Here is a 22,506-nt window from a genome sequence, read left to right on the forward strand (position 1 = left end):
CACTCACTGTCACTCTGCACGCACTGTCACTCTGCACGCACTGTCACTCTGCACGCACTGTCACTCTGCACGCACTCTGCACTCACTGTTTCTGCACGCACTCTGCACTCACTGCCACTCTGCACTCACTGTCACTCTGCACTCACTGTCACTCTGCACTCACTGTCACTCTGCACTCACTGTCACTCTGCACTCACTGTCACTCTGCACTCACTGTCACTCTGCACTCACTGTCACTCTGCACTCACTGTCACTCTGCACTCACTCTGAAATCACTGTCACTCTGCACTCACTCTGCACTCACTGTCACTCTGCACTCACTGTCACTGCACTCATTCTGCACTCACTGTCACTCTGCACTCACTGTCACTCTGCACGCACTCTGCACGCACTGTCACTCTGCACTCACTGTCACTCTGCACTCACTGTCACTCTGCACTCACTGTCACTCTGCACTCACTGTCACTCTGCACTCACTGTCACTCTGCACTCACTGTCACTCTGCACTCACTGTCACTCTGCACTCACTGTCACTCTGCACTCACTGTCACTCTGCACTCACTGTCACTCTGCACGCACTGTCACTCTGCACGCACTGTCACTCTGCACGCACTCTGCACTCACTGTTTCTGCACGCACTCTGCACTCACTGTCACTCTGCACTCACTGTCACTCTGCACTCACTGTCACTCTGCACTCACTGTCACTCTGCACTCACTGTCACTCTGCACTCACTGTCACTCTGCACTCACTGTCACTCTGCACTCACTGTCACTCTGCACTCACTGTCACTCTGCACGCACTCTGCACTCACTGTCACTCTGCACGCACTCTGCACTCACTGTCACTCTGCACTCACTGTCACTCTGCACTCACTGTCACTCTGCACTCACTGTCACTCTGCACTCACTGTCACTCTGCACGCACAGTATCGGGCTTGTCTGGTTCTGCACCCACCTCAGGGTTCCGGGTGGGGCGATCCTGCCACCCCCCTCGTCGTATCCAGGTGTCTTTCTTCCCTGTGCTCAGTCTTCAGTCGCTCCGAAGCCCGTCCCTTGGAGCTATCCCAGGCGGGTCTCTGCCAGCAGGGGCGTGTTGTGCGTTTGCAAGTGGTCTATCTCCGTGTGGCCCTTGAGGTCAGGGTTGGCGGCTGAGGTGGCTATCTCATCCCTTCTCCTTCCGCCCGGTTCGTGAATATGGTCCGGCCCTCTCCCGTGTAGCGCTTGTCCTCTCACAATGACCCCTGGTGCAGGGGGGGGGGGGGTGGGGGGGGGGGGGCACTATCTCTTCTTCCAGTTCCTAGTATCCCCACTGCTGCTTCAGGGCCTTCTTCCCCGTTCGGCTGTGTGCCTTGTGACGTAGGGGGAGGGGGGGCAATGTCCGAAGTCTCACCCCCTGCCGCTCTCGTGATCGTTCTGCTCTCCCTTCCCTGCGTGGCCCCGATTCCTTGCTAGTGTCGTCCCTGGCGGGGTCAGCCTCCGCTGCTGGTGCCTCCCGTAGTCTGTCGCCTGCCCCCGTGTCTCGTGTGTCCTCCCACCGGCCGTTCCACAGGCGGGAATGTGTGTATGGGGGTGGGGAGAGGGCACCTCCGTCGATGCGGGTGGCACTAATGGGAATTCGGGGGTATGCACCGGACCGGTAGGCCACTGGCGCAAGGCCTCCCCCCAAGCGGTCCCTTCCTCCGCTTTTGACTCCTGGGCTCACCTCCGTTGTAGGCGTCCAATCTCGCCTGCGGGAACGGACCAGCTCCGCCGATCCAAGCGCCCGCGGTTTTCGTCGTTGGAGGGGGAGGGGTGCGGGGGGGGAGGTGAAGGGATCCCCCGCTCTCCGCTCCCGGGTAGCACCTCCACCAAGCGCCGTGCCTCGCGGGTGGGACCCGTTCCGCTTCTCCCTCGGTCTCCGCGTCTGTGGTCCGGAACCTCACTCAAACGGCCGCCATCTTGGTAAAGGCGGCCGGAATTCAGTCCGGAGCTGCTGCTACTTCGCGGACGCCTCTCTCCGCACCTGAATGAGGCCCGGGCTCGGTCTGTCGCGCCGCGATTCCGGCTCCGCCACAGCAATCAGGCCGCCTCACAGGGCAGGTTCGCTTCGCCACTACGGTTGCTCAGCCCCTGGCCTGCGACCAGGAAGTCAGGCAGGCCGGGCGGGACAACCGGAAGTAGGAGGGCGGGAGCCTACCCCGCCTCCCACGGAAGAGCCGCGATTGTTTGGCGCACCGGAGCAGGCAGGAGCCTACCCTGCGCCCCGGTGCCGAAGAAGGGAAGAAGAGTCTTGCTGCCGGTGGGAGCCGCTGCACTGAGGATGCCGGTGAGTGGGGCTTCGCCTTGTTGGGGGGGGGGGGGGGGGGGGGGGCATCTGTATGCGCGCGCGCGGCGGCGGACTGTGTATGTGTGTGAGCGTGCATGTGTGTGTGTATGTGTATGTGTCCTGGAGTCTGTGTGTATGCGTGTGTGTGAGGGGGGGGGGGGGGGGGGTTGCCTGTCTGGGTGCCTGCGTGTAAGTGTAAATGCGTGTGCGTGTGTGTGGAGCCGAGAGGAGAGGGGCTGGTGTGTGTGGAGGGGTCTCTGTGTATGCGTGTAGGTGACGGGGGTGTGCCTGTGTATGTGCGCATGCGTGAGTGCTGTGTATGCGTGTGGCTGTGATGTGCGCATGCGTGAATGTTGACGCGCGTGCATGCAGCTCAATCCAGCCGCTCGTCACAGTTTTGTGTCCCTCATTCCCCCGTGTCAGACGACTATAAGTCTCCAGCCTGGACGCATCCTTCGGATGCGATGTCCAGGCGAGACCTAAAAAGGGAGCAGCTTTGGCATTTTTAGGAAATGTCCCCATATCTGACATTTGTAAAGCAGCTACATGGTCTACCCCACACACATTTACTAAACACTACTGTGTGGATGTTTAAAGCACGCCGACAAGCCAGTTTAGGTCAGACGATGCTATGTACCCTATTTCAAACTACTGCAATTCCCACACACTAGCCATTGCTTCTAAAGCAGGACTGCTTTACAGTCTATCTAGAGCATGTGTATCTACAGCCACATATGCCATCGAAAGGATTGTTACCCTGTAAGCATCTGTTCATGGCATGCATGTAGGAAAGTGCACCTTTTTGCATGGTTACTCCCAACTTTTTGCCTGATGTTGATGCTGTTGACTAAGTGTACCCTGGGTTCCTGCCAACCAGTGAAGTAGTGTGGCTCACTGGTTAGAGGCGGCAGACCTGAGAGCAGAGGATGGCCCGGGACCAGGGTTCGATTCCCGGCGCGGCAGGTTTCTGGACCAGGGTCAGCGGACTCGATAATTCTCTCGCCTCGGTGCCCACTCTGATCAGCGTTCACACTCGGCAACTCTGGGCATTAGCTTGCCTCATCTTCACTAACGGCCCCACCAGACCGCCGGGGATGCCTGGTCTCACCCTGGAGATACCCATTAAGGGACCATCTCTCAGGGAAGCCAGGAAGGGTTTTGCAGCGGTCGAAGCGCCTTGGGACCCTACGGGTAAGTAGTGCGCTATATAAATGCCTATACACATACATACATACAACCAGGTACTCGGGCCTGTGTTCTTTCCCTAATTCTGTACAGTTGTGTAGGAGAGTAGGGTCTGCAATCCTATGATCACCCAGATTTTTTGCTTTTGTTTCACTGGTTTATGACTTTCTCTGGCTGTGGGCCTGCTAATCAGACCCACAGCCTAGCTGTTCTCTCACTAAATTACAACATGTACCCTAGGTGCATTTACCAATTGGTACTGGGCCACCTTATCAGACCCTGTAACTCAGGGCATATGTGTACCCAGGGGCTGCAGCATGTGTTATGCCACCCCTGGCTGGCCATCTAAATCTGACACAACTGGCTGCACGACAGCTGGGGCAAGGTGGTGTAATCACCCTTTGCTTTAGATATTGTATACCTATATCTAACCCTAAAATGGACACACAGATTCCCCTCAGTCACTCCTATGGCAGGCCTTGACAATCCTGAAGGCAGAGTGCTTGGAATCGTGTGAGATGGTGCTCTGGCATGAGCTGAGCCCGTTTGCAGCTTGCGGAACCAAGTCCTAATAGCTGTTCCATGATAATGCGTACCATATACTCTTAAGTGCATTATAATCCTCGCAGTTAAATGCTATCTTTGGTATCGCTTTATCAAAACATGTCGAGTAAGGTGTCAGACGAATTGGAATACTAACCCCTCGCCAATTCTGGCGACGGGGTTAGCATTCCACCCTTCTAGAGGGACACGACATGTATGTAACTGTGAACCCCGGTTAAAGTTAACTCAAGCCTCAGCATCACAAAATGGATGCTGCCACCACAGACACAAGTCTGACCCCCTGCAGCTGGGAGTCCTTCCAGCGAGGGAAGCTTGGACAAAGGGTTTCCTGTCAGGGGCGGTGCTAGCACCATCCCAGACTGGGTTTTGTGTATCCTGGGTAGGCAGGGCTTTACAGGAAGGTGACTGCAAGTGGCACCCCGGTGCTCACTACGCATCTGCCGGCTAGAACCAGTTCCAGGGGCACACCGGCCCCTGAGCTGGGGAAAGTCCGGCATGGGAGAGGGGTGTAACCACCCCCCTTCCTGGTCCCACCCCTAGGGCCGGACCTAGTCGCGTACCCACCCCTTTCTTTAGGATAAAGGCAGGAGTGGGGATCCTTCCAAATTAGATCATCTTTGAATCAAGAAACTACTTTCTGCGAAAGGATCTCTCAACTCTTCTCAAGATTTCTCCCTTGTGGCTAAGGAGTAGTCACCCTGCATCCGCAGGCACCATCCAAGAACACTGCGGTTTGCTGCACGTCCTTCCTCCGGAATCCGACCGACCAGCACGACAAGACCCGGCTTCCCTGGCACCTCTGACCTCTACCTACCTCTACAGCTAAGCTGAGAACCGTAGGTGCGACGAGACCTCGAGGGACCGGCCATTATCAGAACTGCATGACTTCTATCCAGCACGACCGCCGAGGGATCCTCTGGTGAGTGCTTTGGGTCCGAGAAGCCCCGACCCTGAGCAGCTCCAGCACCGAAGACCAGCCCCCCAGCATCCACAAGATCTGCGTGGGGCCCTTCTGCTTTTTGGCTGCTCACCGCGTTGTCTGGCTACTAGCCCGCTGGCTTGTGGCCTTCCCGACGACGACCGACGACATCACCACTGCTAGTCTGGTTGCTCCAGACTGGCCCTTGCTCCCTTCCAAAAGAGGAGCACCCCGGACCCTCCTGGTCCACTCCAGACGCCATTTTAGGTCCACCGCGTGGGCTTGAATTTGCCAAGACTTGTTGCCCCAATCCTAGGTCCAGCGACGTCGACAGCATCAACCATCGTGGCACAGCTCGCACCTCCATCCTGGTCGCCGACAACGCCTCCTGGTCCGTGAGACTGCAGAGCCCAGCGTCGCCCACTCACCTGGTCGAGGTGACTCCATCCGGTGCCATCCTGGTGCCCATCTGATCACTGGCTAGTGATTCAGGACTTGGTCCCCTCTGCTTACAGGTGTCTTTTATCTTCGATCCAGGCTTGGATCCATCGAACAATCTTCACTGGTCGCCTGCCAGCAACTCCTTCTTTCAGGCTCCTGGTTCGTCAACGAGGGTTTCCGACGACACTTGAACCCTATGCAGCCGCAGCCCCTGGGCTAGGTAACTTCGGCATTTCGGTGCCCCAGCATAGCCTCACTATCCAAGGGTCCAGATCCACTTTCGTTTTCAGCCTACCTTATCGGGTTCGCCCGAGAACACTAACTTTGCTTTTACCACCCTCCATAGACTGTCCTGCATCCCGCGTGAGAGTGCACACTCTGCACCCGAGTCCTCTAGGCCTCCTACTAGTAATCTGAAGGTTCAGTATCGTAGTCCTAGCGATTCCAAAGCCTATTAGTCCAGTACTTACCTGCTAGTAATTTCGCATTCCACTTCCATAGTATATGGTTTTCCGTGCCCCTCGGGCATTTGTGTAAATTGTGCAACTTAAAGTATTTTCGTAAGAGTTTTGTTGTGTGCTTAGTACCCTGTCCTCATAAAGAGTACAGGGCTGTTGTGATCTAAATAAATACACTGTTTATTTTCATAACACTTGTGTGGTGTCCTTTCACTTGGTGTTCAAGGGGTATATGTGATGGTATAACAGCTGGATTAACACGCCCTCTAGAGTTGAGCCCGAAGACTGCTCTGGTCCATGCTACTAGGATAGCTGGTCTATAGGTTGACTTACAACCAATCACCATAAGGGTCGTATGGAATGATACACAGTGATCACTAGAATAGTGAGCACTACATATCAGGCCAACTTCTCACAAGTTGCACACCCAAATTGGCAGCTCTGGCCACATGTAAGTGCCTTTTAAAAGGTACCATGGGTACCAATGGCACTGTGACCAGGGAAAGCCTCTAAGGACTGCAGTACATATTGTACCACCCTTGGAGTCCCTGTACATGCTTCAAGTTTTGGTGCAGAACAATGTGAAGATTCGACATGGCATACATCCCTGTGTACCATGCCTATGACATAGGTTAGCCACTCCTCTATCTGGGTGCACTATGCCACTGGTGAGGGTACAGGTGCATGAGCCCTGTACCCCTACAGTGTTGAAGTCCATTCTTAGACACTGTAATTGCAGTAAAGCCATAACGTGTATATGGTCTGGGGATTTGTCATTATGAACTCCACAGCACCATAAGGGCTTTAATTAAAACTGGAAAGGTGATATGACACTTCTCTGCACATTAAACCTACACTGATGCCTGTGTGGGAGTTAATGAAATATGCACTGACTATTCTCTTGGCTGACTGGCTGCTCACCAGCTGCCACCCCAGACAGGTTTGTGTTGAAGTCCATTCTTAGGCACTGTAATTGCAGTAAAGCCATAACGTGTATATGGTCTGGGGATTTGTCATTATGAACTCCACAGCACCATTAAGGTAGGGCACAAGGGATTTTCAATGTTTACACAGTGTTGATGGGGGATGGGGCACTAAATGGATTCTTGAACACAGTTGATTTTACATATTTTAAGCACACAAGATTCAAAACTCTCAAAGCTGCATACAATATCTGGACGACAATATAAAAGAAAATAGGGATAGGAAGATACAACAGGTACACACGGTTGTATAATAACAGATCCCTCCCGGGGGAGATATTTAGAGATACAGTAATGAAGGAGTGGGATGATAAAGGGATCAAGAGAATTGGGGACTTACTGGATCAACAGGGTGGAATTATGCAGTTTCATGAGATACAAAATATTTTTAGGGTAGGGAATAATAGCTTCTTTAAATATCTTCAGGTTAGAAGCTACCTTGCAAATAAGCAAGGTGGATCTTTGGGTTTTGGCTCATGCCGTATAATGGATTATATAGAGAATAGCAGTCATTGCACAATTCGTTGTCTATATGCAGAACTGGGCAAGTATAAAAGTGATGATAGGGATAAATATGTGAGGAAGTGGGAGGGAAAAATTGGTTTAAAACCAGAGGGCTTTCAATTATCGCTTGATTTGGGTCGAACCACTTTATGTTCTACAACCTTACAGTCACAGCACTACAAAACTTTGTACTCATTGTATTATACTCCGACAAGGATCGCACAATGGGGAGGTGCAACAGGAACCACGTGTTCTAGGTGTGATGCTAATGATGCAGATATAATTAATGTATTCTCAAAATGTCCACAATTGTATTCTCTGAAAAATGATATTGAAAAATGTATTGATGTTTCACTAGGTTATAAAGTTAAGCTGACAGATGAATTATTGTTGCTGGGGGTGGTGACAGGGGAAGATGATATTCCTATTGAGTTTATGTTTATGGTAGCCGCGGTATTTCGTATATGTGTTGCAACATTATGGCTTGATAGGGCACCACCAACATTTCAAATGTGGATTGCTAGACTATTGGCAACATATAATTTAGAGAAAGCAATTTATGACAGGAAAGGGAAAAGAGGTAGATCTTTGGGTAAGAGGATTTGGAACCCAATTGAGAATTGGAAAAGTAGACCGATAATGTAGGGAGGGGAGGAGGTTAGGAAGGCTTATAAAGTAAAAGATATTAGCTGGAAGGATTCGGAAAGTTGGAAAATATTATTAGTATTGTTTATTTGAATTTGGATGTTTATTTCTCTTAGTGGGAAATGAAATATGTCAGTATTGTGAATATTTAACTGAATAATGCGTGTTGTAAATGTAACCGTGATCTTTGGAGAAAATAAAAAAATTTTAATAAAAAAAAAAAAAAAAAAAAATGAACTCCACAGCACCATAAGGGCTTTAATTAAAACTGGAAAGGTGATATGACACTTCTCTGCACATTAAACCTACACTGATGCCTGTGTAGGAGTTAATGAAATATGCACTGACTATTCTCTTGGCTGACTGGCTGCTCACCAGCTGCCACCCCAGACAGGTTTGTGGACCCCCTATGTCGAGAGCATCCCACTCTCATGGTCCTGAAACAATGCACATCCTGGGCAGAGGTGCCAAGCCTCCTGCCCCAGGATGGGTAGGGTCCATGAAGGGGAAACTTCAAAGGCTTTTGCCGCCTTTGGAAGCTGCCCCAGACGTTTACTGCCCCCAGTAACTGGCCAGTTGGTTCTGATCCTACTTTGGGCAGGAGAATAGGCTGGAAAACCAATATAGGAGGAGAGGTGTGCCCACCTTTGCCAACCCCACCCCTCAAGTGGGGGATGCAAGATAAAGCACAGCTCTCAGTCCCCACATTTTGAAGATTGGGGGACCCAGCCAACCAGAGTGAGGCTTATACCCCCTCCCACTGGAGCTTGGCATATAGGGTGTGTATCTACCCCAAGGAATGGACCCATTGGTTCCAACCTGTACCTACCTAAAATGCCCCTAAATCTAGTATCTGAAAGAGAGTTCCCCTAATAAGTGGTGGCATACAGATCACCTAAATCAACCAACAAATCCTCTGATCATGATGCATCAAACCTGAGTAAATAACGCTGTGGGCCCTCTGTGGATTAGGCCACACAGTTGAAGAGCTATGCATTCAGATCAAAAGAACCACAGGTCGCATGCAAGCGGGTCAAGCTGCTGCCTCTCACCTGCTCAAGCCATTGAGATGACTGGACCTAGAGCTCTACACTTCATAGGCTTTCATTTCCCAGATTTACAACTGCATGTAGTGTTATGGTATACTCTTGAGCTCTACCTCTAATTTCATGAAAAAGTAGGTTATTTTTTCCTAAAAGAATGTCAATATTTACCATCTCAGAAGGCTTTTAAGTGGTGCTCTTTTGAGCGAGCAGCAGTGCTTCATTTTGCAGCTTATGAGTGTGTAAAATGGCAACCTTTTTCCTTTTCTTTATAGTCTGATTTTAACTCTTCCCTTACTTTTGCTCACAAATTACTCATCAGTTTTTCAGGGTCTTTAATTTCATTTTATGGGGGCTTGGTTGCACATGTTTATCGGTTCAGCTGGTCTTGTACTTTTTCTTCCTTTACAATAAAATAATTCCTGCAAGTTTGGTTTGTCTCTTTTGCTTTTCAGTTTCTGAATCCTTGTTTTGATAATCTCATGCCAATTTCAGTTTATATTATTCTGCTGATTTTCCTCCTTTGTTGGTGCACATTAAAAAAATTCACAACTAGATTTTTTTTTATTATCTTACATTATGCAAGTCATTTGTGTTGCTTGTTGGTTTTCTCACACTGTAATTTAAAACTAGCTCAAGGGTAAATTCACCCGAAAGCACCTTTATTTTTTTTTACTTGGGTCTAAATTTCCTCCCTAAATAATTTTACCGGGAGATAGATGCTTGTGTTCAAGTTATGAAATCATTTCTCAGGCTTTTTCTAGTATAGTTACTGATATTTTCTTTTTATAATTTTTTGTATAACATATTTTTCTTTATAATGTGGGAATGTTATAAGTGAGTTTCCTGTACATTAAATTGTAAATAGAACATCCTTTTTATTGCAGAATTTTCCGCCAACCACAGGGCCATTTGCTTCTGATTGGAGTCAGTGGAGCAGGCAAAACAACACTTTCTCGCTTTGTTGCCTGGATGAATGGCTTAAGTGTTTACCAGATTAAGGTAATTTTACTTTATTTGCTAGTAGAGGCTGCATATTAATAAATGCTTTTTATTATGCACCGTTTTAAAATCTAACGTTTTAAATTACTAAGAAATGTATCTTTTCATAAATATTTTCAGGTCCATAGAAAGTACACTGGTGAAGATTTTGATGAGGACCTAAGGACTGTGTTGCGCCGTTCTGGCTGCAAAAATGAAAAAATTGCTTTCATCATGGATGAGTCAAATGTGCTGGATTCTGGATTCTTAGAGCGAATGAACACTTTACTGGCTAATGGAGAGGTACCTGATTTAGTTTGTTAAACTTTTTGTGTTTTGTAGTGCTACTACAAGCTTACAGACATAAACTTTCAGAAGCTTGGAATATTATCAGAAAGGGGGATATGTAGTAAGAGTGTGTTGCCAAGAGTCTTGAAAATCAGCCAGTTGTTATGAAAACAAGCTTTCGAGGCATGTATGCTGTAGATCCCATGTTGTGCATTGCCTGTCATCTAGTGTTGGGTCTGGATGTTTGCACTTTGTTTTTGTTCAAAGAAGTCTTTCCCAGTCACAAGTTAGGTGACTCCTCCTTTCGGTGATAGTGCGCATGGGCATCGACTCCATTGTTGATTGTTTTTTCCGCCATCGGGTTCGGATGTGAATTGCTGCGCTCCGTTTCGGCATTTTTTCTCGTGTTCCCTTCATCTCGTAATCCACTGCCCTTGACTGTATTGTTTCTCGTTCGCATTTCCTTTTCTCTGCGAATCGTTTCAAAGCAAGAAAACTCGTGGAGGGCCGTTGGACCTACCCCTGCCGGGCTCACTAGCAGTCGATGGAACCGACTCCATTCAAGCTCTGTCCCGGGTGTCGTGCCAAGTTTCCACGCACGACCTGCACGAAGTGTGCAATCTCTGTCCCCGGAACATGACGAGAAAAACTGCTTCTGATAGATGTGAGAAGTTGGCCTGATATATGATGCTCACTAGTTCTAGTGATCACCTTGTATCAGTCCAAACAACCCTTATGGTGATTGGTTGTAAGTCAACCTTATAGACCAGCTATCCTAATGGTAGCATGGACAAAGCAGTCTTAGGCTAAACTCTATTGGCATGTGAAGCCAGCTGTTTTACCACATATAACCCCTTGAATACAACATGAAAGGACACCACACAGGTAGTTATGAAAATAAACAAGTATTTATTAACTAACAACACCTCTGAACTCGTTATGAGGTCAGAGGGCTAAGCACATGACAAACTCTTCGGAAAAATACACTTAAGTTGCACGATTTACAATGGTGCCCTAGGGGCACGACAAACCATATACTAAGAACAATGGAATGCGAGGAAAGAAAGCACTGTACGAAGATCCAGAGGCTGGAGGATCGCTGGGACTACGCTACTAACTAGGTAAGTAAGGAGCAGGAGGCCCACGGGACTCACGTGCAGAGTGGAAACTCTCACGCGGGATGCGTACCAACGTCTATGGATGCTACAGTTTGCAAAGTTACGGATTCCGGACGAACCCGGCTGGATGGAGGGAAAGCAACAGTGAACCTGAACACTAGGATAGTGAACACTGACTTCAGCACCTCAAAGCTTTAGTTACCTAACCCACAGGCTGCGGGTGCATAGGGCTGAAGTGGTGTCGGGTTTGCTGCGTTGATCCCGGTGATGCCTGAAACAAGGAGTTGCTGGCAGGCAGCCAGATGGAGGAGTCCGTGGTTCCAAGGATGGAACGAGGAAGAAGTCCTGAAAGGGAAGGGGACAGAGTCTCTGTCACTAGCCAGTGACTGTGCTGGAACCAGGAGGGAACCAGATGCTGTCGCCGCAGTCAGGTGGAGGACGGGGCACTTCTCTCTGTAGCTGCGCGGACCAGGAGCTGTTCTCTACGACCAGGCTGGAGGCACGAGCTGTCCCACGTAGTCTGCTGCTGTTGGCGGTGTTGGATCGTCGATATGGGCAACAGGCCTTGGCAAGAGCAAGCCACGCGGTGGAACAAAGATGGCGTCTGGTGCGGACCAGGAGGGTCCGGGGTGCTTCCCTTTTACAAGGAAGCACGGGCCAGTCTGGGGGACCAGACCAGCGTTGGGGAAATCTTCGGGTCGTCGTCTCAGAGGTCACTAGCCAGCCGGCAAGTGACCAGACAACAGGACAAGCAGCAACCAGGCAAAAGAAGGGTCCCACGCAGATCTCGTGGATGCTGGGGGGGCTGGTCTTTGGTGCAGGAGCTGCGTCGGTGTGGGGCTTCTCAGACCCCAGTGCACTCACTCGAGGATCCCTCGGCGGTCGTGCTGGAAGCGCTGTGCAGGTGTCTTCCAGATGGCAGTCTCCAAGTTGCTCGTCGCATCCACGGGTCTCAGCTGTGCTGTGGATGTGGGTAGAGGTTAGAGGAGTCTGGAGGTCCGGGTCTCGTCGAGCTGGGTCGTCTGGTTCCTGGAAGGAAGGACTTGCAGCAAACCGCACAAGAGCTTGATGGTGCCTGCGAAGCAGGATGGTCACTCCCTGACCATAGGGGAGATTCTTCAGTCTTCTGATGTTCAGGAGGTCGAAGGTCAAGAGTTCTTCGTGGAAGTTGTCAAGATTAATCTGATTTGGAATGGGACCAGCTCCTACCTTTATTCAGCTAAAGGGGGCTGCACTACGACTAGGTCCCTCCCCTGGGTGGGACCAGGAAGGGGGGTGGTTACACCCCCTATCCTTTGTCCGGTCTTGCGCCAGCTCTGGGGCTTGAGTGCCCCAGGAACTCGTTTAGACTGGACTATGCACAGGGACACCTTGTGTGCCCCAGGCATGTCTCATTCCTTTCAGCCCTGTCCTTCCTAATACACAAAATCCTGTCTGGGGTGGTGCTAGCACCTCCCAAGGCAGGAAACCCTTTGTCCGAGCCTCCCTCGCTGGAAGGACTCCCAGCAGCAGGAGGTCAGACTTGTGTCTGTGGTGGCAGCATCCATTTTGTGATGCTGAGGCTCGAGTTAACTTTAACCGGGGTTCACAGTTACATACATGTCGTGTCCCTCTAGAAGGGTGGAATGCTACCCGTGTCGCCAGAATTGGCGAGGGGGTAGTATTCCAATTCGTATGACACCTTACTCAACGTGTTTTGATAATGCTATGCCAAAGTTAGCATTAGACCGCGAGGTTCATAATGCCCTTAAGAGTATATGGTATAGCGTTATCATGGAACAGCTATTATTACTTGGTTCCGCAAGCTGCAAACGGGCTTAGCTCATGCCAGAGCACCATCTCACATAATTCCAAGCACTCTGCCTTCAGGATTGATAAGGCCTGCCATAGGAGTGACTGATAGGAATATATGTGTCCATTTTAGGTTTAGATATAGGGGAACTATATCTAAAGCAAAGGGTGATTACACCACCTTGCCCCAGCTGATTGATCAGCCAGTTGTGTCAGATTTGGATGGCCAGCCAGGGGTGGCATAATACATGCTGCAGCCCCTGGTAGGCCCTGGGTGCACCTATGCCCTGGGTACCTAGGGTACACTGTACAGGGGCTGATAAGGTGACTCAGTATCCAATTAGATATGTACCTAGAGTACATGGAATCCATTTTACAGAGAGAACAGTGGTCCTGGGGTCCTGAATAGCAGGGCCCCAGGTCAACTAAGTCGAAAAACCAGCAAAACACCAGGCAAAAAGTTTGGGGCAACCATAGTCAGATATCCACCTTCCTACAATAGATACATCTGCCGTGTGGATTCCTCACCTTGTGAATATCCCCCTTGCGTCAGCAACATTCGGAAATTCTTTTCGTAGCCTCGCGCTGACGTGGACTTGGACGTCATAGAGACACGGCCTCGCACGCGACTCCGCTGACGTCACTGACGCCTATAATAGGCCCACGCCGGCGTGATGACATCAGTTCCCTTTTTTCCGCGTCGTCGACTCGAACGGTTATCGGGAATCTCAGTAGCCAACTGCTACTTTGTTGCCTTTTTGTTACCATTTTCTGCTTCTCTGTATCCTGTCTCTACGACGATGTCGACAAAAAAGACCGGCTTCAAGCCCTGCAGGGAGTGCGGTAAAATGATTTCTATTACCGACCCGCACGATGACTGCATCTGGTGTTACAGTTCTTACCATGATGTGGATGGTTGTTCCTCATGTTGAAAGATGAACCCTAAGGCCCTGAGGGAAAGAGAGACCAAACTCCTGGTGGCAAAGCTGAAGGCTTGAAATGGAAGATCTTCGAGGTCTCGTTCTCGAAGGGCGCGGTCGAGATCGAAGTCAAGATCCAGATCTCGAGAGGGGTCGTCTTCGAGGTCCGCTTCAGACCATGCTTCGAAGTCGAAGAGGAAACATAAAAAGAGGAGACATGAGTCCCGACGTCCTTACGGTAAGGAGTCGGAGTAGAGGTCGAGGTCACCGAAGAAGGTGCGTTCTAAGGTGGTTACGCTGGAAGTCTCGGAACCAGAAGGTGAGGCCTCGCCTTCGGAGTCGCAGGTGCAGTCCCCAACTCCGGCTTCAAATCCGTCTCCGGCGCCGTCCCCGGCCCGAGATGAAGAAGAGGTTTAGGTGGATGTGGGTTCCACGCCTGCCGGAGAGCCGAATCCCATCCCTCCTCAAGACCAGCCTGGGGGTTTACAGCCACCCTTTCCATCCCCAGGCCAGGACCCATCAGCGTTTCTGAACGCTATGTATGGCGTCTTTTCAAGGGCATGGTAGCCCTCTGGCGCACCTTCGGGACCCATGGGTCCTCTGGCTTTCAATCCTGGAGTCCCTCAGTCCTATCCTCCTGCTCCATTTATGCCTTATATGCCGGCTCCGACGCCGCATTGGCAGTTTCCGGCTCCGCCGAAGTCGTCGATGCCGGTTCCGGCGTCGCCCGCTCCTGAGCATCCTCAAGAGCATCCCGCTGAGCCTTCGGATTCGTTGCCGACGTCGTTCCCGACTCCGTCGGAGCCGTTGGTGGATCCGGCTGCGAGGCGTGTGAAGGAGAAGTCCAGAAGAAAGGCACAGCGCCTTTATGAAGAAAGGATGTATATGGAGTCACATCCAGATGTGGAGGAAGGTGAACTGGATGAGGACTGTTTTGAGGATCTGGCTGACGCTGGTAGCCTGGGTTCGAGGCATGTGGGCTGCTGTATTCATATCTGTGCATAGATCGCCGCCTAGTGTTGGGTCCGGATGATCGCACATTTTTGTCCTGGAAGAGTTTTCGAAGTATCACGAGATAGGTGGCTCCTCCCCTAGACTACAGTGCGCATGGGCATCGACTCCATCCTCAGATTGTTTTTTTCCGCCATTGGGTTCGGATCTATATTGGTTCACTCTAGTCTAAATCAATATAAACTTTCTTAAGGCCAAAAGGCCTTTAGTTTTTTTCGTCTGTATAATCTTGCGTTCGTTGCCCGATTCTTCCAGCTCGGTTCCGACCCGGATTCCAGAGAGCCGTGTGTTCGACGCTGAAGGCCCAGTCGACGCCACAGACCTTTTTGGCGGATCATCATGGACCGGAGTCCATTCAAGAGATGTCCCGTGTGCAACTCCAAGTATCCCCACATCGACGTCCACCCGGTGTGCAACAAGTGTCTGTCGCCGGATCATGATGAAGCCAGCTGCATGGCTGGTTCACGATTTCGATCCAAGAAGACTCTTATGCATCGTCGCGCTGCGCGCCAGGAGGCCCAGCAGACTGCACCGGCGCCTGTGAACATATTCGATGCCCGGAATGATGAGGGAGCTGACCTGGAAGTTAGTGAGAACATGTCGAATCCCGCGTCGGAGGTCGACTACAACTACGACGCGGACGTTGAATTGCTCGAAGCGGAAGAAGTCGTCGACGAGGTAGGAGTCGACGATGGGGCCATGGAAGATATTTTGAGCGAAGAGCAAACTCAAACTGACATTGGGGCCGAAACGCTTCAAAAGGCTCAGGTCGAGGGATCGCCACTAGGCCTTACCCAAGATCTTCCAGTGGGTTCTACGGCCCCGCCTTCAGGCTCGGCTACGGACATTGCTATTGAGCCGCACCCTGCGAAATCGAAACCAAAAGTGAAGACACCGGTCTCGACGCAAGTGAAAGCACTGGTTACCCCCTCGAAACCAAACGTGCGTATTGCTTTGGTCAGATCGAAGGCCTCGGACCTGTCGGCGCCGACGAAGCAAAAGGGAGCTGTCGATCCGAAGAAACAGGTCAAGGGCGTCGAGACGAAGTCTGGCACGCCAAAGACTAAGGTCAAGGCAGTCGAGCCGAGCAAATTGGCGCCGAAAGCTGTCGACACCGACAAAAGGCTTGGTGATTCAAAGGTTCTCGAGACTCCGTGTCAACAAGACAAGGCCAAGAGCGGCACAAACCACGAGTCCACGCCTACTGGTGCCTCCAAGGATTGCGTCGACTCGGCGCGGCCGTCCGCCGCTTTCCCCAAACAAGTGGCGGACTCCCTAAAGTGCTTCAAGGACAAGGCCTCAAGTGTCAGGCCAAAAGATCCTCCACCTTCGAAGCCTGACAATAAACCTCAGAAAGCGTCGCCGCCCATTCACTTCACGTTGCTGCCGAAAGTGGCGCCAAAGGCTTTCACCCCTAGGATGGTCACCAACGTGCCCGAGAAGGTGTCCTCGGTGCCGAAGTCGACGACGGTGGTCCCGGCCTTAAAGCATCGACAATCTTCGTCGGAGGAACATCAAGAACATTTTATCGATGCCGAAACAGGCAGACTTTCCCTTCATAAGCGGAAAATTGCCCCGGAACAGCCAATGGAGTTCTTTAAAATTCCACTGAAGAAAAAGAAGGATTCCACTTCAACTCCTGTTCTTGTGGAACCAATTTCGCCACATGGCCCACTTATTTAGACGTGGACGCTGGGGAAGGTGTTGATGATGATGATGAGTACAGCTATCCTGTCTACACTGAGCCAGATGATACCAATGAACCCTGGGCAGCTGGTGCTGACCCAGGTGATCCTCACTCTACCCCAGACACTCAAATGTATGCTGTGAAAACGTCGCCTACAGAGGATTCAGCAGCGTTTAATGCCCTCATTGAAAGGGCAGCTAAAAATCATGACGTCCAGCTCCATGCTGACCCCATTGAAGTGGACTTTCTTTTTGACACCTTTTCCGTCTCAGCCTATGTTGAAGGGTGTCTTGAAGCATGCTGGGGAGATCTTTAAAGAGCCTTCCAGAGCCAGGGTGATAAACCCTAGAATTGAGAAGAATTATAAACCGGCACCTAATGACCCTACTTACATCAAGCGACAGTTGCCTTTGGACTCTCTTGTTGTTTCTAATGCCCGGAAGAGGGCTAATTCACAAACAACGGGTGATGCTCCTCCCCCAAATAAGGAATCCAAGGTGTTTGAGGCATCAGGGAAAAGGGTGGCAGCTCAAGCGGCCAATATCTGGCGCATTTCAAATACACAAGCACTACTAGCAAGGTATGACAGGCACACTATGACACACTGGAGACCCTGTTGCAGCACCTGCCAGACGAATACAAAGAGGCAGCTGAGATGCTCATCCAAGAGGGGAAGCTGATATCCAATGATTCTATTAAATGTGCACTGGATGCGGCTGACACCGCGGCCAGAGCTATCAACACTAGTGTCATGCTGAGACGACATGCCTGGCTCAGAATCTCAGGATTTAAGCCGGAGATACAGACTACCATTCTTAATCAGACAGTAAACCCTGATCATCTATTTGGCCCAGTGGTGGACACCACCTTGGAGAAGATCAAAAAGGACACAAACTGCGAAGTCCATGGGGGCTCTGCAGTCCCAGCAGTTCAGGGGTGGTTCTTTTCGTCGCTCAAGCACTAGAGGTGTTTCCAGAGGCCAGCTCTCCCAAACCACTCAGTACTATAAAGGCAACACGCAGACCACATACACTAAGCAAAGTCGAGGTGGATATCGTGGAAACGGCGCCAAAAGCAGAGGTCGTGGAAACAACAACTCCAGATCCTCCGCCACTAACAGTGACGCCTTGTCACTGCCCCCCGACCACGCAACACCGGTCGGGGGGAGACTTCAACAGTTCCTGCCAGTCTGGAAGTCCATCACCACAGACAGGTGGGTCACACAGCTTATACAGTACGGTTATTGTCTGGAGTTAACATCCACTCCACCCAACATACCCCTAAGACACCATCCTATGTCTGCCGAGCACTTTCACTTATTGCAGCAGGAGGTCCTAGTCATGCTGCAAAAAGGGGCAATCGAGCTCGTGCCTGTGCAAGAACGAGGCACAGGGGTTTACTCCTTGTACTTCTTAATACCAAAGAAGGACGGGTCCATCAGACCCTTACTGGACCTCAGACCCCTCAATCAGTACATCCTGTCGGAGCACTTTCACATGCTGACCCTGCAGCAAGTCCTACCGTTGCTCAATCAAGGGGATTTTCTCACAACATTAGATCTGAAGGATGCGTGTTTTCATATTCCGCTACACCCGTCACACAAAAAATACCTACGGTTCACCATCCACAACCAACATTACCATTTCAAGGTTCTGCCCTTTGGGGTCACCACGGCACCCAGGGTGTTTACAAAGTGCCTGGCGACGGTGGCGGCACACCTAAGGAGACAAAACATTCACGTCTACCCTTATCTGGACGACTGGCTCATCCAGGCAAAGTAGGCCCAGCAGTGTGCCGCCCACATGTCCCACACCATTCACCTTCACGATCTGGGATTCTCACTGAATTACCCAAAATCCCACCTGCAACCCGCCCACATACGGCAGTATCTGGGTGCGACAATAAACACTCTGGCAGCCACAGCACAGCCGAATTCAGTGAGGGTCAGCAGCATTCAATCGCTGATACAAAAATTCAGACCTCAACACTCACTTCCAGCACAAGTGTTCATGCAGTTGATGGGCATGATGGCCTCCTGCATCTCCATAGTCCCGCACGCGAGACTACATATGCGTCCGCTTCAGGAGTGCTTAGCACGTCAGTGGACTCAGGCTCACGGACAGTTGAAGGACCTAGTGTTGGTGAGCGGTCGGGCATACAACTCTCTGCATTGGTGGAATCCACAAAACCTTTGCAAGGGACGACCGTTCCAGGAGCCTGTGCCACAGATCATCCAGACAACGGACGCTTCTCTCCAGGGATGGGGAGCTCATGTACTCCACTACACTGTGCAGGGACTATGGACACCACAGCAAAGGAAGATGCACATCCATGTTCTAGAACTGATGGCGATCTTCATGGCACTAAAAGCCTTCAAAGTACATCTGTGCTACAAGGTCGTGTTGATCCGGACGGACAACATGACGGCCATGTACTACATTCAGAAGCAGGGAGGGAGGAACACACTCTCCACAGTTGTCTCATCTGGCTCGGAGTATGTGGAAGTGGGCCATTCAGAGAAACATCTTCCTCATGGCAGAACACCTCCCAGGCAAGGACAATCAGATGGTGGACCTGCTCAGCAGGTACAGCCACCAAATGCACGAGTGGGAGATGCATCCATCAGTACTCCACCCGTACTTCCAAAGGTGGGGTCATCCAGAGAGAGATCTGTTCGCCACAAAGGAGAACGCAAAATGCCGAAGCTTTGCCGCCAGGTTTCCACACCCACAGTCGCAAGGCAATGCAATATGGATGAACTGGTCAGGCAAATTTGCGTACGCTTTCCCCCCAGCACCTCTAATACCGCTGGTGGCACGCAAGCTGAAGCAGCACTCGATGACTCTCATCCTGGTTGCTCCAACGTGGGCTCGCCAACCATGGTACACCACGTTTCTGGAACTGTCTGTGGTACCGCATCAAAGGCTGCACCTCACACCCAGGCTTTTGACGCAGAGCCATGGCGACATTCAGCATCCAGATCCGCAACAGCTCAACCTGGCGATCTGGCTCCTGAAGTCCTAGAGTTTGGCTACCTCAACTTATCTCCTGACTGTATGGACATCATCCGGGAGGCAAGAAAGCCCACCACAAGAGCATGCTATGCGGCGAAATGGAAGCGGTTTGTCATTTATTGTGCAGACCACAACATTAACCCGCTGGATGCATCTATTCAAAACATAATTTGTTATCTCTTACATCTGTACAAATGTAATCTGGCCTATGCTTCCATTCGTATACATTTATCCGCAATGGCTGCTTATCTCCAAAACAGACAGCACCTCTCACTTTTCAAGGTTCCTGCCATTAAAGCTTTTCTGAAAGGACTCAAACGAGTCATTCCTCCGCGGACGCCACCAGCTCCAGAGTGGAACCTCAATGGGTCCCCCTTTTGAGCCACTGCATTCCTGCGAAATTCAGTTCTTAACATGGAAAGTGGCTTTCCTTATAGCGATTACGTCGCTGCGACGAGTTAGTGAACTCCAGGCACTAACTATCCAAGAGCCATTTATTCAGATTCATTCTAACAGGGTGGTGCTTCGCACTAACCCTAAATTCCTTCCTAAGGTAGTGTCTCAGTTCCATATCAACCAGACTATAGAACTACCTGTGTTCTTCCAAAATCCAGAGTCACTTGCGGAGAGAATGCTCCACACACTTGACGTCAAAAGGGCCCTAATGTACTACAATGATAGGACCAAAGATTTTATGAAGACTAAACAACTATTTGTTGCCTTTGCGCCACAACACATAGGTAACCCCATTTCCAAGGCTGGCATAGCCAGGTGGATCGTTAAATGTATTCGGATCTGCTATCAGAAAGCCAAGAGCACTCGCACCATTCCACCACGGGCCCACTCCACCCGAAAGTTGGGGGCCTCCATGGCTTTCCTTTGAAATATTCCTTTGGAAGACATATGTAGAGCAGCCACATGGCCTACCACACACACATTTACAAAACATTACTGTGTTGATGTGCACTCCAAACAGCAGGCAGCTGTAGGGCAGGCTGTTCTAAAAACACTTTTCCAAACTGCTGCAGCTGGCACGGGCGGCTGCCGTTAATGTAGGGACTGCTATGTATTCTATGCACAGATATGAATTCAGCAGCCCACATGCCTCGAACCGAATATGCTACTTAACAGTATGCATCTGTTCTTGGCATGTAGGGCTGCTGACATTCATATCGCCCGCCCTCCTCCCCGGCGGCTGCAGCATTCACACATACTTCTAGCATGGTCATTGTAGGAGAGTAGGGTCTGCAATCCTATGATCACCCAGATTTTTTGCTTTTGTTTCACTGGTTTACGACTTTCTCTGGCTGTGGGCCTGCCAATCAGACCCACAGCCTGGCTGTTCTCTCTCTAAATTACGACATGTACCCTAGGTGCATTTACCAATTGGAACTGGGCCACCTTATCAGACCCTGTAACTCAGGGCATAGGTGTACCCAGGGCCTACCAGGGGCTGAAGCATGTATTATGCCACCCCTGGCTGGCCTCCTAAATCTGACACAACTGGCTGCATGACAGCTGGGGCAAAGTCGTGTACTCACCCTTTGCTATAGATATAGTATACCTATATCTAACCCTAAAAATGGACACACAGATTCCTATCAGTCACTCCTATGGCAGGCCTTGACAATCCTGAAGGCAGAGTGCTTGGAATCGTGTGAAATGGTGCTCTGGCATGAGCGGAGCCCGTTTGCAGCTTGCGGAACCAAGTCCTAATAGCTGTTCCATGATATCGCATACCATATACTCTTAAGCGCATTATAATCCTCGCGGTTAAATGCTATCTTTGGTATTGCTTTATCAAAACATGTCGAGTAAGGTGTCATACGAATTGGAATACTAACCCCTCGCCAATTCTGGCCACGGGGTTCGCATTCCACCCTTCTAGAGGGACACGACATGTATGTAACTGTGAACCCCGGTTAAAGTTAAACAAAGCCTCAGCTCCGCAAAATGGATGCTGCCACCACAGACACGAGTCTGACCCCCTGCAGCTGGGAGTCCTTCCAGCGAGGGGAGCCTGGACAAAGGGTTTCCTGTCAAGGGTGGTGCTAGCACCGTCCCAGACAGGGTTTTGTGTATCCTGGGTAGGCAGGGCTTTACAGGAAGGTGACTGCTGAGTGGCACCCCGGTGCTCACTACGCATAGGCCGATCAGAACCAGTTCCAGGGGCACACCAGCCCCTGGCCTGGGGAAAGTCCGGCATGGGAGAGGGGTGTAACCACCCCCCTCCTAGTCCCACCCATAGGCAGGACCTAGTCACCGGGTCAGCCCCTTTTCTTAGTATAAAGATAGGAGCGGGCCCCCTGTTCAAATTAGATCATCTTTGGAATCAAGACACGACTTTCTGCGAAAGGACATCAAGATTTCTTCTTCAAGATTCTCCCTTGTGACTAAGGAGTAGTCACCCTGCATCCGCAGGCACCATCTTAAGAACACTGCGGTCTGCTGCAAGTCCTTCCTCAGGAATCCGACGACACAGCTCGACGAGACCCGGCTTCCCTGGCACCTCTGACCTCTACTCACCTCTACAGCCAAGCTGAGAACCGTGAGTGCGACGAGACCTCGAGGGACCGACGATCGCCAAGACTGCACAACTTCTTTACAGCAAGCCCACCGAGTGTTCCACTGGTGAGTGCTTTGGGGT

The 22,506-nt window shown here is 50.7% G+C and overlaps 1 protein-coding gene across 1 annotated transcript in view; it reads left to right on the forward strand.

Annotated features, from left to right (window-relative positions):
* DYNC1H1 (dynein cytoplasmic 1 heavy chain 1) overlaps positions 1–22,506 on the forward strand; it is a 1,654,074-nt gene that overhangs the window by 657,375 nt on the left and 974,193 nt on the right. Inside the window, exons 45-46 of the mRNA XM_086937823.1 lie at positions 9,937–10,051; positions 10,172–10,333. Of these exons, the coding sequence (XP_086793949.1) occupies positions 9,937–10,051; positions 10,172–10,333 (277 nt within the window). The remainder of the gene's footprint in view (positions 1–9,936; positions 10,052–10,171; positions 10,334–22,506) is intronic.

Source organism: Lissotriton vulgaris, chromosome 9 (genome assembly GCF_964263255.1).
Source record: "Lissotriton vulgaris chromosome 9, aLisVul1.2, whole genome shotgun sequence".
Lineage (NCBI taxonomy): Eukaryota > Metazoa > Chordata > Amphibia > Caudata > Salamandridae > Lissotriton > Lissotriton vulgaris.